The 17556-nt window shown below is 42.1% G+C and overlaps 2 protein-coding genes across 2 annotated transcripts in view; one reads left to right on the top strand and one right to left on the bottom strand.

The window, feature by feature from the left end:
* Positions 1-8573, top strand: part of SFRP1 (secreted frizzled related protein 1) — a 58196-nt gene extending 49623 nt beyond the window's left edge. The window contains exon 4 of the mRNA XM_087938841.1: positions 1336-8573. Within this exon, the coding sequence (XP_087794967.1) occupies positions 1336-1658 (323 nt within the window). The 3' untranslated portion in view covers positions 1659-8573. The remainder of the gene's footprint in view (positions 1-1335) is intronic.
* Positions 1-17556, bottom strand: part of GOLGA7 (golgin A7) — a 247723-nt gene that overhangs the window by 129268 nt on the left and 100899 nt on the right. The window lies entirely within an intron of this gene.

Raw genomic sequence — 17556 nt, 5'->3', positions numbered from 1 at the left:
TGGGAAATTGCTGATCAGGATTATAATTTTCCAGGAGATTGGAAATATACCTGGTCATTGTGATTTGGAATATCTCAGCCAAATTCTCCATACATTTGGACTGCAGTTCTCTAACTTTCCAGTAGTGATTATACTCAATATTCTGGGAACTAATCGGCACATATGAAGACCCCTTCAGGTTATGGAAGCCTGACTTCAGATGACATAATCTCTGTTCCACAGTAGTAAGAGCACAGATGTGAAGGGGAAGGTCAACTTATTCTCCGAAACAGCTGAGGGCAGAACCAGAAGCAATTTCCCGACAGTTAGAAAAATTAATCAGTGGAACAATTTGCCTCTAGACATTGTGAATGCTCCAATGCTGGAAGTTTTTAAGAAATAATTGGACAACCATTTGTGTGAAATAGGATAGGATTTCCTGCCTGAGCAGGGGGTTGGACTAGATGACCTCCAAGATCCCTCCAAGGTTATTCTGTTATTAACATCAGTTTCTTTTCCAACTGAAGACAGTTGTTTAACCCAACTTCGTGTGTGTGTGTGTGTGTGTGTGTGTATGTATGTATGTGTATATTGTTTTGTTTTAAACTGGTCTTGGGTTGATATGTTGCCATACTCTTCCTGGAGGTTATGAGCACTGAAATGTAAGCGATTTGGAGGATATCTGATCATGGAAGGCCATTTTAAACAAATATTCCTTCTGTCAGCCTGTGCTCCATTCAAAATCCAAGAAAGAAATACTCAGACTCCATAGGTTAGAGCAAAGTTTTTCCTTTTACTGGAAATCAAAGTGGAAGCTACAGGTTGAATTCTGAATCTAAAGAATTTGGCGCGCAGATCACATATACAAAGGGATGGAATTGTTCCCACCCCCTCAAAGTCCAAAAGATTCTTCCAATTAAAAGTTCTGCATATGATCATGTGGTGATGAGGTGGTGATGAGGCCTCTGTCCGTTGACCTTGACATATTTTGATAAAATTTCGCAGCTGCACAAAGGATAGAAAAACTAGGCAAGGAAATAGAAACTTAAGAACAGGAAATTATACTCCACCTCCTCCTTCCCATTTACAGCATAGGAATGTAACACCTCCAGCTTTCTTCCCCCCCAATTCCCCCCTTCCCCCCGTTACTAATGACAGCCGAAAGATGGAGCAGTAAGAAAGATGCAAAGCAGCGCAAAAGATGTAGAAGTGATCATCTTGAAGGCTGACACCTTCCTCTGCTGTAGCTTGGCTGCAAACCCTAGTTTACCGCTTCCAGGGTGATTTCTTTTTTTCTTTTCTCTGTCACTGACTAACTTGGCTCTCCCGTTTAAATTTCTTTTGCCTTCCTTCCAGCCCTGAAGATGAAAATAAAGGAAGTGAAGAAGGAAAATGGGGACAAGAAAATCATCCCCAGGAAGAAAAAAGCTTTGAAATTGGGTACCATCAAAAAGAAAGAACTGAAGAAACTCGTTTTGTACCTCAAGAACGGGGCAGACTGTCCTTGCCACCAGCTGGACAACCTCAGCCACCAGTTTCTCATCATGGGGAGGAAGGTGAAAACCCAGTACCTGCTGACGGCCATCCATAAGTGGGATAAAAAGAACAAAGAATTCAAAAAGTTCATGAAGAAGATGAAGACTCCAGAATGTTCCACGTTCCAGTCTGTCTTCAAATGATCGGCTGGGGCTGGAGGAAAGGGGACATGGGTTTTTTTTTTTTTTCATATTTTTTCCATTAATAAAACTTTAATTTTTTTTATATTTTATATATATATATATAAAACAAATGTATATAGCAGGCCCTGAACTTGCACAGTACCGAGTGGGTGGGTGATTCACGTAACATTTTGGCTTCTTCGACTTCTGTGGATACTGATTCTTCTGCCTTTAGAGTTTTCTCGTGTTCTCCTTGCCAGTTCCTCTCTCCTCCCCCCACCCACCATCCCCAGTTCAAGGGCACCCGCTAGGGGAGGAAGAGGGCGGGCAAAGAAGTCAAGATGGCGTCCGTGATCATGTGATCAGAATCCCACCTCTCTTTTTTTTTTGACGTACATTGCGTGACACGTTAAAAAAAATGGTGTAGGGCTTCGATCATGTGGTTGCAACTGCTATTTTGGATTTTCCTGCACTCCTCCCACGTGTCTCTGTCCCCGTTCATATCCTCATTAGAGAATGTTCAAAATATGCAAATATATTTATATACTTTTTTGGGGGGGTTGTGCCCAGATCTCTCTACAGCCAACCAGAAAATCCAGCTACCTGCAACACATCTCTTGTAGCTTTCTGTTTTTATATATAAATATATATATATATAAACCTGACTTTTAAAAAAATAGTATATATCATTTTTTTATCAGTTTTTTTTCCTTAAGGGATCATTTCCCCAAGCTCTGCTTCATCCTTTTTCCAGGATTAATTCCATATAGATCAGGGATGTCAAACTTGCGTCATCCCCAGTAGTGGTGTTCAGCTGGTTCTGACCAGTTCTGGAGAACCGGTAGCAGAAATTTTGAGTAGTCTGGAGAACTGGCACATGCAACCTCTGACTGGCCCCACCAACCCCATCTATTCTCTGCCTCCCATTGAGTCCCAGTTGATTGACTGGGTCTTCTTTTGTTGCCCTGCACAGGAGAACGGAGCTGGAAAGCAGGTTAGTGGGGTGGGGAAGGAATGGGGATTTTGCAGTATCCTTCCCCACCACACCCACCAAGCCACACCCAAAGAACCGGTAGTAAAAATTTTTGAATACCACCACTTGTGATGACCTTGGGTGTGGCATAAAAATAACAAAGTCACAAAAGTAGAATCAATTCCCTTTAATGCCTCCCCCAACTTGGCCCCCAATGTCCAGTTATCTTCGGCTGGAAATCAAACTCTTCCAAAAACAGATTACAAAGGGAAGAAATGCAGCCCGAACCCAAAGTAAAGATAAATTAGAAATAAAAAACCAACACAAACTATGCTGAAGTAATTAACACAACAGGCCAGGATAATAAGTTGCAGACTTCCAAAAGATAACAAAGCACGCACAGTTGGGAGGACGCCAAAACCCAGATAAGCCTCAACAAAGATAATGCACACTTTGCTTCCAGCAGGGTGCTGTGTGCAAATGCCCTACTTATATCCTGTTCTCCCAGCTGCAACTAATGAAAGGGATCAGGGCCTTTTTCTCTCCCATAAGCCATGTTGCTCCCTTCTCCGTTCTTCCCTGCATGCCCTAGGATGAAAAGGGGATGGCCCTGGGCCTTCCTCTGAATGCCCAGCCGGACTGTGCCATTCCCCCATTTCTTCCACAGCCACCGGAGCCACACTCCCACTCCCTGTCAGCTACTCAATCTTCCCCTCAGAATCAGACTCCAACAAGGGCACGACACCACTCTTCGTCACGGGATGTTTTCCCCCCTTCGCTAAACTGGGGGGGGAGGGGGGGAGTCAGCATGTGACACATCTGGCCTGCTGCTTGTGAGTTTGACACCCCTGAATTGTAGATAGTCCATCTGAGTCAGGGATCCTGTGATAGAAGGCCTGTTGATGTCACAGTGCTACGTAGCCTGTTGGATTTGGCTACCTGGTGAAGCCATTCTGTGATAGTGACAGGGATACAAGTGACAACATACAGTCAATCTTCACTTATTTTATCGGGGTTTTTCTTTTGCAAGAATTTGCCAAAAAGGAGGTGTCCCATCTACATTGTAGAAATGAACAGAAATGGAAACCACCTGAGATTGTTTCAACTCGGCTCTGAAGGTTATAGCAAGAAAATTCCTACCGAAACATTCATTGATTCATGTGATGCTACTAGGTTTTATCCCAAGGAAGGCGTTTTCTTTAGATGAATGGTACTTTTGCTCCTGGAGCAGAAATGGCTAACGTGAACCTGTAGGCAGAACTTCTTGAAAAATTTACTGTAGAGATCTGGAGGCAGATCATTTAATCCCCATGTTTTTCTTTCTGCACCCCCAATGAATTAAATACGGGAAGGGGAGAAAGAAAAAAATTGAGAGGAGCAGTCAAGTTTCTCTAATAACCCAGTGAACAAAAGTAGAAAGAGTCGTATAAGGATATGGTTCGCAGGATTGTATTTCAACAGATTGATTTTATTGCAGGGCATTGAAATTTGGAGGCACCTTTGCACAGGCATCCCTTCCAGGGTCAGCTGCTTGGCTCATGAACTGTTGAGAATGTTGATGTTATTTAATAAGATAGAATGAGCTGGAAGGGACCTTGGAGGTCATGTAGTCCAGCCCCCTGCTCAAGCAGGAGAACCTATGATGGCCATGTGGCATTTTTGCCTATGCGAGAGAGGGGTCTAGGTGTAAACTGACAGGTTGGGGGCTCAATCTTTGTCTTCAATCCATCCTAAACCCGGCCTCTGGCTAGTCCCATTTGTTTACAATATATTTGTAGACCTCTAGAGAGCCACATTTTTTTGTTCGAAGAAAATTTTCTCCAAGTTGATCCCAGGTGAATGAAGTGGGAGAGGAACAATCCACGGGCAGGAGTCCCTGGTGACACTGAGACATAATTCTATACTAGCCTCCTTTTGGCTAGTTTCTGTAATTAATCTGGGTTGAGGAAAAGAAATGGGAGACGTAGGAAAGAACTTGGGTGGTTAGAAAAAGAAAAGATGGATGACCCCACCATCATTTTTCCTGTCCACTGCCTACCTAACCCCAACTATAGAGTTACGTGACATTTTCAGAAGAATGAGGCCGTTGACATAAGCTTGCCCGATAAACTTTCATCCTTTGGAAGGTGATCTTTGGCATTCACACCTTCCCAGAAATGGAACATAATGTGAAAAACAAAGGGATTCCCCCAAGACAACCTCAAAGTTTTCTCATTTCTCATTATTTCTCATACCCGGCAATATTTTCATTTTTTGCTACAAATGCTGATATTTGGCCATCATTTGATAGAACTACAATAAAATTTCATTCTGGCTCGTGACAGCCATCTCTGTTCCAGCCGTTTCCTTAAAATGTGAAATATTGTGCATTACTCTCCTTCAGACTTAGATTATACACAGGAGCAAGATCCTTGGTCCTTTCCATGAATGACGCTATCTGAATTTTGTATTTGGAAGCTTTCTTTTTTCTTTTTTCTTGTTTTCTTGGTATTTCCATCTCCCTCGTTTCCACGTGCCTTTTTCTTAGTGGATAATTTTATGAGTAGATGTGAGATTATAGAAATGTGAGTTAGACTGGAATTTGTGCCTTTAAGAAGTTCCGTCCTCTTCCTCTTTTCTTTTTTTCTGGTGTTAAATTGTTTTCTCTAAAGATAGCCACACTGAAGAAGGAGGGAAATGCTGTATAACAGAAATGCTGACAGAATCTAGCATTATTTTTTAGATCATCCTTGGTATCTTTGCGTGAAGTTCTAAAATAACCAGCGGCGAGGTTTTCAAACTCCAAATGGTCATTGCAGCAAGTTAATCCTTTGCAGAAGGCTGCTGATGGCAAAAAAAAATAACAGTAACACCAAACTTTGTTTTCCAATCTTATTTTGAAATCCTGTCAGGCGCTATCCATCATGGACGCCAAACAAAAAGTTGGCTCCTAATTGTAAGCGGAGAAAGAGATGAGTGTGTTCCTCAGCCAACATAACAATTGTTTGAATTATGTTTTGTTGCCAGATCATTACTTTTGTTGTTTTCTTACTCCCTGCCAATGTCATGTTTCCCAAACAATAACTTCCACTCTTTCCCCCCGCCAAAGGACACAATATTCCTTGTTATTTCAAATAAGCCATGATGTATAAAGTTAGGGCAGATGTTTCTGGCTTTGACAATGCATTTCCATCTTGTTAAGTTCGCATCTTTGTTGGGCTTTCCTTCTTCACTGAGATTCTAATACTTGGCTAAAACAATGGCTTTCGGACAATTGGAAGCAGGGGTTGAAGATGTTGTGGGTGATGAGATGACCGCAAAAAGGTGCAGAAAAGATGCATTTCTGAAAGAACCAGAGACTCCCAAGCAAAAAGTCCATCCCCATCCTCAAAAGTTCTTGTCTTTTGGTGTTGTTGTCATGAAGCTTATTTCCCGATCGATGTTCCATTTTATAGAATTAAGAATATTTCCTAATTCTTGCTTTCTTTTAACAATGTTTATTATTTCTCTTGTCCATAGTAGATTCACACAACTTGTAGACTAGAGTAAAATGGAGTTAGAGCTTACTTATGGGAATCTACCAGTGTTAGTGCGTACTCCCTCAGACCATCTCAATGGGCCAAATAATGGTTTCTTTGGGTATTGCATACGAAGGACACAATAACCAATGTGAATTGTTAACTAGATTAGTGTGTTACACGGATGATATGGGTTAGAATTGAATTTATTTCAGGTCCAGTGGGAATGGCCTGTTTTATTGGACAAATTAACAATCTGCATGTTGTCACATATAGGTTGGATTCATACAACCTGCAGTTCCCTAACCTGCATGTGTCTCATCTCAAAAAGTTCTTCCAAGTAAAAATGAACAGGGTGACAGCCTTCAGGACTCCAACTTTCCTAAGAGATGCCATTGACAAGAGAGAGTGGTGTGATGACCTAGAGGTGGCGCTCTCGCCTCACAATCAGGAGGCGGTGGGTTTGATCCTTGGTAGGGGCAGATATTTCTCTCTCTGGGCACAGTGAGAATATATCTGCTGAATATAACTCCGTATTGGCAACGGAAAGGGCATCCAGCGAGTAATCACTCAGTTGCCCAGACTCCACCCCGCAAGGTATTATAGGGTTGTTAAAAGAAGAAGAAGAAGATGATGCCATTGACAAGAGAGGGGATACCTAGCCTCCTTCCTTTCCCTGTAGTACAAATATTGGGAGGTCCGAGTCTCCAGCTTACTTGGAAGATGTAATCGCTGACTCCCAGCCCTGACTATCAAATGACCTTGGGGCTTCAGGAGAAGAAAGACATACAGACAGATGGCAACCTCATTTCTCTCAGCAAGCCACACCACACCACCAGTATGGTCAGTACTGATGGCCTTCTTCCGATTGACTCCTCCTCATTAATATCTATGAGGGGCTACGTATCTGATTCAAACCATTGATCCAGCTAAGAACGCTGATTAGATCTAATCCCATTATTTCAGTAAATAGTTCGTGTAAAGTGTTCATTTTCCCTGCCTCTATTTTTTGATCGAGTGTTGGAGCATTCAAAACTTCTGCAGTGACTGTTGTTCCACTGATAGATTGTTCTCACTGTCAGGAAATTCCTTCTTAGTTCTAAGTTGCTTCTCTCCTGGGTTAGTTTCCACCTGTTGCTTCTTGTCCTGCCCTCAGGGGCTTTGGAGAATAGCTTGACTCTCTTTGTGGCAGCCCCTGAGGTATTGGGACGCTGCTATCATGTCAGCGTTGGTCCTTCTCTTCCCTAGACTAGCCAGGCCCAGTTCCTGCAACCGTTCTTCATATATTTTAGCCTCCAGACTTCTAATCATCTCTGTTGCTCTTCTCTGCACTCTTTCCTGAGTCTCAACATCTTTTTTTTACATCGTGGCAACCCAAACTGAATGCCGTATTCCAAGTGTGGCCTTATCAAAGCGTTATAAAATGGTATTAACACTTCACGGGATCTTGATTCTATCCATCTGTTTATGAGAGTGAAGGAGGCTTGGCACACTGAAGGCAAATCAGCCAGATTGTCCAAAGGAGTTGCTAAGAAAGGGGGTAACTTTTAAAGGGGATTCCAGGCAGAGATGGTATCCAGCAAGTTTTGAACCAGTTCTGGAGACCAATTACAGGGCAGGCTCCATTACAGTCATAACTCAAGGACGACTTGTAGAAGGATGCTGTAAGAAATGAAATGGAAAGAATTCTGCTCCTATCGAGTCACCCATGGGCTTTTTCTTCAAAGCAACGTAAAAGTAATTTAATGGCTTCCTAGATGTTCTTTTGACTTCCAGAGGTGGGGAACTCAGCCAGTTCAGACCAGTTATGCAGAAATGGTAGCAGAAATTTTGAGTAGTTCAGAGAACCGGCCAATCCCACCTCTGACTGGCCCCGCCCCCATCTATTCTCTGCCTCCGGAGTCTCAGCTGATTGGCTGGGTCTTCTTTGGTTGCCCTGCACAGGAGAACGGAGCTGCAAAGCAGGTTAGTGGGAATGGGGAGGGAAGGGGGATTTTGCAGTATCCTTCCCCTGCCACGTCCACCAAGCCACGCCCACAGAACCGGTAGTAAAAAAAAAATTGAATCCCATCACTGAAGGGGAAAGGAGACCCGAGCCAACTTATAAATGGGGTAGAGTGCTCTTGCAGAGGGTGCTTGACATCTAGTGCTTGTGATTTGATTCATTGGTTCACTTCTCTACAGTGCTAATGAAAGCAACTACACCAGTTAGATGCCAACAGCATGTTTAAGTTGCCCACAAAGCAATACAAAATCTGGATCAACTTCCTCTTACATTGTGTCGACCCTGGAAAATAAATCCCCTGCTTTTCATTTTCAAACAAGAATGCATATTTGTATCGAATTAAAACTGCTTACCTGCCATTTCTGCATACAACTTTAGGCAGAGCAAGTATGCGTATTTGTTTTTCTCGAGTGTTTCCTCCATTATGTATTCATTTAACTAAAGTTGCTGAATTAACCAGTTCCCTGTATGAATTCTTTTTTTGGTGGTGGTGGGAAGTTGGATGGCTTGTTTTCTTTTCTGTCAGAGAATGACATTTTTTTCTGTCACAGGTTTATTGTGTTTTGAATAACCTGCATGGCCTTTTAAGAGGGAGTGATTTAATCGGCTGCTTTAAAATAAATTTGGACAGCAACAGAATCAAATTGAAGATTGTCATCTCCCTCCCACCCTATTTTCTTTTTTCTAAAATTAGTTTGAAAAAGAAAAAGTCTGCGGATGAAGGCTGAGAAAACAATGAAATGGGGATTAAGGCTGGTGTGAGCACCAAATCTTGCCATATTACGGCAAAACCTGTGCAAATGTGAATTTATTTGCAATATTTATAAACTAGCCCTTAAACATTCCTTCTCTGACTGCCGAAGTCAGGAAACTATGAAAAACAATATATTGCTATTGGTTTAGTCCATCTCTCTCTCTCTCTCTCCTCTCTCTATCCATCATCTATCTATCTAATCTCTATATATCTATCTATCATATCTATCTATCTATCTATCTATCTATCTATCTATCTATCTATCTATCTATCTATCTATCTATCTCTATCTATCTATCTATCTATCCATCCATCCATCCATCCATCCATCATCATCTCATTATCTCTAATCTCTATATCTCTATATATCTATATATCTATCTATCTATCTATCTATCTATCTATCTATCTATCTATCTATCTATCTATCTATCTATCTATCTATCATCTATCTATCTATATCTATCCTTATATCTATCTTTATATCTATCTATCTATCCATCCATCCATCCATCCATCCATCCATCCATCCATCCATCCATCCATCCATCTATCTCTCTCTATCTATCTATCTATCTATCTATCTATCTATCTATCTATCTATCTATCTATCTATCTATATCTATCCTTATATCTATCTTTATATCTGTCTATCTGTCTGTCTATCTATCTATCTATCTATCTATCTATCTATCTATCTATCTATCTATCTATCTATCTATCTATATCTATCTATCTATCCTGCTCCATAGTGTTTTACAACACTCTCTGAGCAGAGTTTACAGAGTCAGCCTATTGTCCCCCAACAATCTGGGTTCTCTTTTTACTCACCTCGAAAGGATGGAAGGCTGAGTCAACCTTGAAATGGTCAAGATCGAATTTCCCAGCGATGGGCAGAATCAGCCTGCAATACTGCATTCTAACCACTGCGACACCACTCCGAAAAGGGCTATGGCTTTTTAAATGTTTCATCTGAGCCAGATGACCCCCTTCACTGAAAAATAGAATCAGGGCTTTTTGGAGCGTCAAAAGGCCAAGGGCTGAGCATCCCTCCAGAGACAGCAAGCTCAAAAGTTGCAAAAGCTACTCTTGAAAATATTTGCTTTTTGGTCCTCCTATTTCTCCTTTGCTTTCAGGATAGGAACTTCAACAAGTTCTTACTGGTTGACTAGATGGACATCATCATCATTAGAAAGGTGGTTTGGATATCCCCTGTAGACATGCCATAGGTGGCTTTAGAGCAAGTGGCATTTTGAGTTGAGCTTCAAACTTCAAAGAACTGTTTAAAAATACATTCCTATAACTTGAAGAATCCACCACTTTTGACTCTCTGGTTTTCTGGGCTAGTTGGTTTATTGGCTTGTCTCATTGACATGTTTAAGCCCCTCAGAAGTATTTTATATACTGTTTATACAACAATTAAAAACAAAGATATAATTGCCTATAATATGTTTGCTGGATAGCAAGCACAAAACTGTGAAGGCAATGAAAAAGGCTGGCTTACTACAAACAGGTGTGAGAGACTGGCAAGCAGAGATGATATTCAGCAGGTTCTGACCAGTTCTGGAGAACCGGTAGCGGAAATTTTGAGTAGTTTGGAGAACCGGCAAATCCCACCTCTGCCTGGAGATTTTGCAGTATCCTTCCCCTGCCACGCCCACCAAGCCACACCCACAGAACCGGTAGTAAAAAATTTACTAAGCAATACATAAATTACTTCCACTGCTGGCACGGAAACATTTTAAAGAAGCTTGGACTTAACTAACTTGTTATAATTCTGACTGGAAATATAATCTTATATTTTTCGAGGTTATCTGCTGTCCCAGACTAGCATTAAACATCCCCAGCTAAAATCCATGTGGTTCTCCTTTGGTTGGTCAACTAGATGGAACTTGACAGTATGGGGTGGGGGAAAGAGGTATCTTTAAACTGGGGGGACAGAATGAAAAGGATTGAAATGTGTTTGAAAGAGCTCATGGACTGTAGACAGATTGGCTACAGATCAGCCACGGAGCAGACAGGCAGCCTGAGAGATAAGGAATGATAAATATAAAAGGGTAAGGACTTAATGGAGCATCACACAAAACAGGGGAAACCAGGTGAGCAAAGTTGTAGCAAAATAAATCTTTCTCCCCCTTCCCTCTTTTCAAAATAATCCTGCCTAAACAAATTCTAGGTGAAGAATGAGATGCAAAGCAGAGGCATTTTTCAGCTGTCTAACCTGTTTATAAGTGGGAAGAGCGTCTTAAATTCAAAGCAATCTTCCTTTTGGGCGAGTATGATCATCATGACCTTTGTAGCCACAGCTGGATATTTGAAATACTTGTATATACATTGAGCCAGCGCTGTCTGAAGACGTTTCCATGGTCATGTGGCTGGCAGACATCATGCCTGCAGCACAGAGTGTGCGGCAAAACACAGAGTGCTGCTACTTTCGCATCAAAGGGTGCCTATTTATTTACTCGCATTTACATGCTTTCAAACTGCTAGGTTGGCGGGAACTGAGGCAAGTGACAGGAGCTCACTCCATCATGCAGTGGTAGGGCTCGAACCGCGGAGTGCAGACTTTCTCCAGCAACTTTTAAGCCATGGAACCGCCACACCTCTACATGTACTGTAGCTGTGTGGAATAATAATCAATGGGATGAAATCCATGCCAATAGGAGTGAAGAGAGGATTATAGCTTGATTAAAGAGCACCCAATACCACCCATCGTCCACTCTGGAACCCCTTTGACCTTAAAACATTCATTGTAGACTAAACATCTACAATGATGCATGTTTTTGAAATGTGGTGGTACTCCAGAGCCCTTGTAGCTTGGCAGAGCCCTCCTTGCCCATAATTACTCTAAGCCCGAGTTGTTGGAAAGTTGACACTAGTTCTCCCCTTCCATTTCCTCCACCAGCCTTCTCGTTTTCTTGAAATGTTTATTTAATAATGCCAAAAAGAGCTATTGAAGCTTCCTGGGGTTAAATGTTTGCTAAACACCCTGTCAGTACTACTCCGTTTGACAATGCCTGGGTGACAACAGGAGAGACTAAACTTTTAGTGTCTCTGACGAGGGTGAGAAATTGGCTCTTTCGTTTTCTCAGCACCTCTAGAGATGGCCCCAGTTGCTCCCCCAGTTGGATGGATATTTTGGGCCACAGTTATGGATGTCCAAGGGGGTTGATCCGTTTAGACCCAGTGCTGGTTAAAAGAACAAGGTCACCAAGACGCTGTGGGTACAACTGGTTGTAATTAAATCATTTGATTGGGGCCCCAGGGAAGGCTGGATAGATTACACCTTGAGGGATAACCTCATTGTTGTTCTTGTTAGTTGCAAAGTTGTGTCCAACCCATCGCGACCCTATGGACAACATTCCTCCAGGCCTTCTCTTCTATCATCTTCTGGAGTCCATTTAAGTTCACGTTGACTGCTTCAGTGACTCCATCCAGCCACTTATTCTCTGCCGTCCCCCCCTTCTTCTTCTTCTTCTTCTTCTTCTTCTTCTTCTTCTTCTTCTTCTTCTTCTTCTTCTTCTTCTTCTTCTTCTTCTTCTTCTTCTTCTTCTTCTTCTTCTTCTTCTTCTTCTTCTTCTTCTTCTTCTTCTTCTTCTTCTTCTTCTTCTTCTTCTTCTTCTTCTTCTTCTTCTTCTTCTTTTGCCCTCCATCGTTCCCAGCATTCAGCTTTTCTTCTCCAACGAGTCCTTCCTTCTCATGAGGTGGCCAACGTCTTTGAGTTTCATCTTCAGGTTCTGGCCTTCTAAAGAGCAGTCAGGGTTGATCTCCTCTAGGACTGACCGGTTTGATCGCCTTGCAATCCAAGGGACTCACAGGAGTCTCCTCCAGCACCAGAGTTCAAAGGCCTCCATTCTTTGGCGCTCAGCCTTCCTTGTGGTCCAACCTTCACATACATTGCAACTGGGAACACCAGAGCCTTGACTATAAACACTTTTGTTGGCAGGGTGATGTCCCTGCTTTTTAGTATGCTGCCTAGATTTGCCATAGCTTTCCTCCCCGGGAGGAAATTATTAGCATTTATCAACATCTCTAGGCATCAATTCTGGGAGTTGTTGCTCTAATATAATGTCCTAGCGTTGAGATATCTCAACGCCATTTTAATATTGAGAAGGGAGCAGGTTGAGGGAAATGGCTTTATCTAGTTTTGCATCCAATTTGTCCAGAGGATACATTTGAACAAAGTATTGTGGTTCTCCGGCAGCAGGTGCGGACGGCTGAGGTCTGAGAGAGTGAGGACTCGGATGAGGGGCCTGCGTGTGATGCAGGGATGGGGCCAGGACCATCAGGGAGTGGCGTGCTGCCTTTGGGGATTGTGGAGGCTGGCAGCAGTGATGAAGAGGTCCCCGAGGAGCCTGTGCCCAGGGTGTGTGCACAGGGTTGCTCGAAGGAAGGAGCAGCTGCAGCAGCATGGGCGACTCGGGAGTAAGGCTGCAAGGTGATGGGCCCTCCCTTAAGAGATAAAAGCCAGCTGAGAAAGCAGAGTTCTTTGCAGGAAGCAAAGAAGTTTTTGCACTCAAGCCTTGTGGACGTTCGGACTCTCTTAGTTTGTGTTTGGAGACTCTTTGTGTTTGAAATATTTCTTAGTAACTTTACCTAGTGTTCTTGGCAGCCTTGCACAACCTTGGCAAGGCTCGTTCTTATCAGAGACAATTGTTTTTAATAGCCTTTTAACCGTGAATTCATGGAATTTGCAGAGAAGCATTAAAAGGTTTTTTTTTTAATCCCTGTTTGGTGTTTGTTTACTTGGAACAAGGTTTGTGTCAGAACACAAAGATGGCTGGGTACCTAAACGGGTGCCGCTTCCCTGGAAGAAGCTGAAAAATCCAGATGCAGTCAGCAAAAGACAATGGGGGACCCTATGATGTCAACTTCAAGATAGGTTTACCTTAGTATCCTGGAAATATTTTGGAGGCAGCTGTGCTTCAAATTATAGCAAATATCTACTTTCTTCCCTGCATGCTGAGATCAACAGGCCATAATGATAAACAGATAATTGGTCCATTAAAAAGAGCCACTGAGAAACCTTTCAAGATCATTGTCCTTCTCACAACTACCTCAGAACCCCACATTTCTGTTTCTTGTGTACACTTTAGGAAAGGGCTTTCGAGGAAAGATTCGTTGCTTTGATGATGAGTCCAGAATTAAATTAAATTCAAAATTAAAGCCACAAGAAAGCTGGGCCTTCGAGAGTGGCCCTTTTCTTCAGTGCAAGATTATAAACTCAGCTCAATCCATAGAATCCCCTCTTTTTTAAAAAAAACTGGATAAACTTAAGATCGTAAGATAAAAGCTTTCAAAGAACATGGTGCTAAAGGAAAATGTATTTACAGCAAAAAGAAAAGAAAAGAAAAATGGATGGTAAGGAAGGAAGGAAGGAAGGAAGGAAGGAAGGAAGGAAGGAGAGGAAGAAAGAAAAGAAGGAAGGAAGGAAGGAAGGAAGGAAGGAAGGAAGGAAGGAAATCAAAACCTCAGTGTCTTCTTTTGGAAAGAGGTTGTACCTTTGTCAGAATTTGAAGCACTGAGACATTGAATATATGTGTGTGTATAAAATTTTTATAGACTAAAAATCAAGTTAAAAAAACTATAAAAATGACAGAATGACAAAAGCACAGGAAAAATAAGTCATACACAAAAATAAAAAGAAAAAAGAAACAGTTTTAACAGTCATGTTTGAAACATCTAATATTCCAGTAAAATATCCGTGAAGCAGCCTCAAGAGGGTTTCTGGAAATAAAATCACTCCACTCCCAAAGATTTGCTGACTTCTACGAAGCAATAGCCAGAATCATTATGGGAGACTGTTCAATGATCTTCCCAAATTCTTCAACTCTTTGGTCCAAAATGACTAATTGAAATGACCATATTTATCAATGTGCAGACATACAATGGGCCAACGCAGTCTAGAAAGGTTACAATTCGCATTGTGTAATTTTAGTGGCAGGCAAAATCTCCCATTGAATTATTTTTGCAGTCAAATCCTTTGTGAGCAGAGATTCTGGGCCAGAGAGTTGCAGTGAAAAGGCATACATGTGACTCCCTTCGCTGCCAATTTTCTTATTGACTGAATTTCAATCCCTTTCAGCTGATAGCAAAAGTCATTCTCATTCTAATTAGATACGTAGTAGATGCTTTCAGAGTTTATTGACGTATTGTCCAAAATATTGGGGGAAGTTAATGCCTGACAGGGATGCCCTCTTTTTTTAAAAACAGAAACAAACAGTCTGCTCTCCTCCGGTCTGAGGATTCAAGCTTCTTTATCTTCCCACAAGGGTTGGCACATTGCATTAATTAAGGATTTCTTAAGCCTTATTCAATTCAATTAATGATTGAATAAACCACATCTGATTAAGCTTGCACAAGGCATCAAGCCATAACCTATAGTTTCCAAACCACAGAGGCTGGCTTCCTAGAACATACTACAATGTAACCGATTACGCTTAAGATGAATGAGGCGATTGTCTCTGGTGTGCAAAAATTGAAAGTCATTTTAATTCAATCAAACATTTGACGGATTAATGAAGTGAAATAAACCAGAGCAAAAGTTGTCCGTGGTTGCTCTTTGGAATGTAAACCCCCACCACGTTGATGTCATCCATCTTCCCTGAGTCTTCATGCCGGCAGGTCGCCATTTGGGGCTCAGGACCCCAGACAGCCCCCCGATTCCCGGGGAGCTAGTTAAAGATTTAGGGATTTGGGTAAATGTCAGCATTCCTGTCATGCCCCTGTCGGAGTCTGAATCTGAGGAGGAGTGGGAGTGTGGCTCCATTGGCTGTGGAGGAAACTGGGGAAGGGCAAAGTCTGGCTGGGCAGAGTAGGGAAGAGGTAGAACAAGGGAGAGGGAGTTCAGAGGATGAACCAGGCCCACCCCCTCTTCATCCTAGGGCATGCAGGGAGGAACAGAGAAGAGAGCAATATGGGTTGCCTGGCTTATGGGGGAGGAAAGGGCCCTGATTCCCTTCATTAGCCACAGCTGGGAATACAGTTGATAAGAAAGGCAGGCTGTGTGCAGCAGGCTACTGGAAGCAAAGTGATTTTATCCTGTGTAGTTGTGGCTTATCTGTGTTCCTGGTGTCTTCCCAACCGTGTTGAGTTTTGCCGTGCCTTCAAGCCTGAGATTCTTGCTTCTACCCTGCCAAACTAATTACCTCAGTTTGGCTTGATTGGACTTAAAGTTACAGTTTGTGTTGCTCATGTTTTGGACTTGATTCTCTGCAGCCAAAGGCTGTTCCTGGGAGTGTTTTTCTCCAGTCAGAAGGTAACCTGGACATTGGGGGCAAAGTTGAAGCTAATAAAGGGACTCCTTATCTGACTATGTTTCCTTTGTGCTACGGGGAGGGCAAAAACACTCCCTCAGTACAGGAAGCTAACTAGGCCACACCCACCATGGCCACGCCCACCCAGTAACGGGGCAGAGAACCCCTTGCTAACATTATTGAAGCCCACCCCTGATGATACTCCCATGATTCTTTAACTAGGATGTCAGGGTATTAGATTTAGTAGCTGGAACACAAAGTGTACAATAGGACAGGACACACAGGTGTAGTTGATTAGTTAGAGAATATTGACCCATGCACGATGCAGTCTGCGCTGTGATTGGTTGCTCTAGGTATGAAGGGGGAGTTTCCCCGTTTTCCCGCCTTTTTCTCCTGTGTGTTGTGTATCCTGTTTAATTTACCTCATGATACCTCATGATGTTCCTGTGTCCCTGACTATCTTGTGTTCTTCCTTTCTGAACGAGAAAATACATTTATTGCAAAAAAGACAACAAGTCTGTGTCAGTGTCTCCGACTTCACCTGGACAGCTGCTGTGCGATTCCTGGACATAGGACATGTCCTTTGGATCGCCGTAGGAATTAGAGATAGTTCTTGATTATCATCACAACCTCGACCATTAAATGGTGGGATCTTTAGGTAGGACGTCGGGTTAACTGCACCCAATTTTATGACCTTTTTTTGCCATTGTTTTTAAGAAAACCACCATGGTTATTAAGCGAATGCAACTTCTCCTACTGGTTTTGCTTCTTGGAAGTCTTATTTTGTCTTACTGAAGTCTTACTGAACTTGTATTGATTCTGCTTATTGGAAGCATCAGAAGGCAGGACAAGAAGCAATGGGTGAAAACTAATCAAGGAGAGAAGCAACCTGGAATTAAGGAGAAATTTCCTGACAGTGAGGACAATTAACCAGTGGAACAGTTTGCCTCCAGAAGTTGTGGGTGCTTCATCACTGGAGGTTTTTAAGAAGAGACTAGACAGTCACTTATCTCAAATAATCTGCTTGAGCAGGGGGCTAGACTAGAAGACCTCCAAGTTCCCTTCCAGATCTTATTCTATTCTATTCTATTCTGTTCTGTTCTGTTCTGTTCCGTTCCATTCCATTCCATTCCTATTATCCTATCCTATCCTATCCTATTCCACTCCATTCCATTCCATTCCTATTATTCTATTCTATTCTATTCTATTCTATTCTATTCTATTCTATTCTATTCTATTCTATTCTATTCTATTCTATTCTATTCCATTCCATTCCATTCCATTCCTATTATTATTATTCCTATTATTCTGTTCTGTTCTGTTCTGTTCCGTTCTGTTCCATTCCTATTATCCTATCCTATCCTATCCTATCCTATCCTATCCTATCCTATCCTATCCTATCCTATCCTATCCTATCCTATCCTATCTTATCCT

Source organism: Pseudonaja textilis, chromosome 9 (genome assembly GCF_049901715.1).
Source record: "Pseudonaja textilis isolate UNSWEBS1 chromosome 9, rPseTex1.2, whole genome shotgun sequence".
Taxonomy (NCBI): Eukaryota; Metazoa; Chordata; class Lepidosauria; order Squamata; family Elapidae; genus Pseudonaja; species Pseudonaja textilis.
The sequence above is the reverse complement of the archived record's forward strand: the minus strand, read 5'-3'. Positions and strand labels throughout refer to the sequence as shown.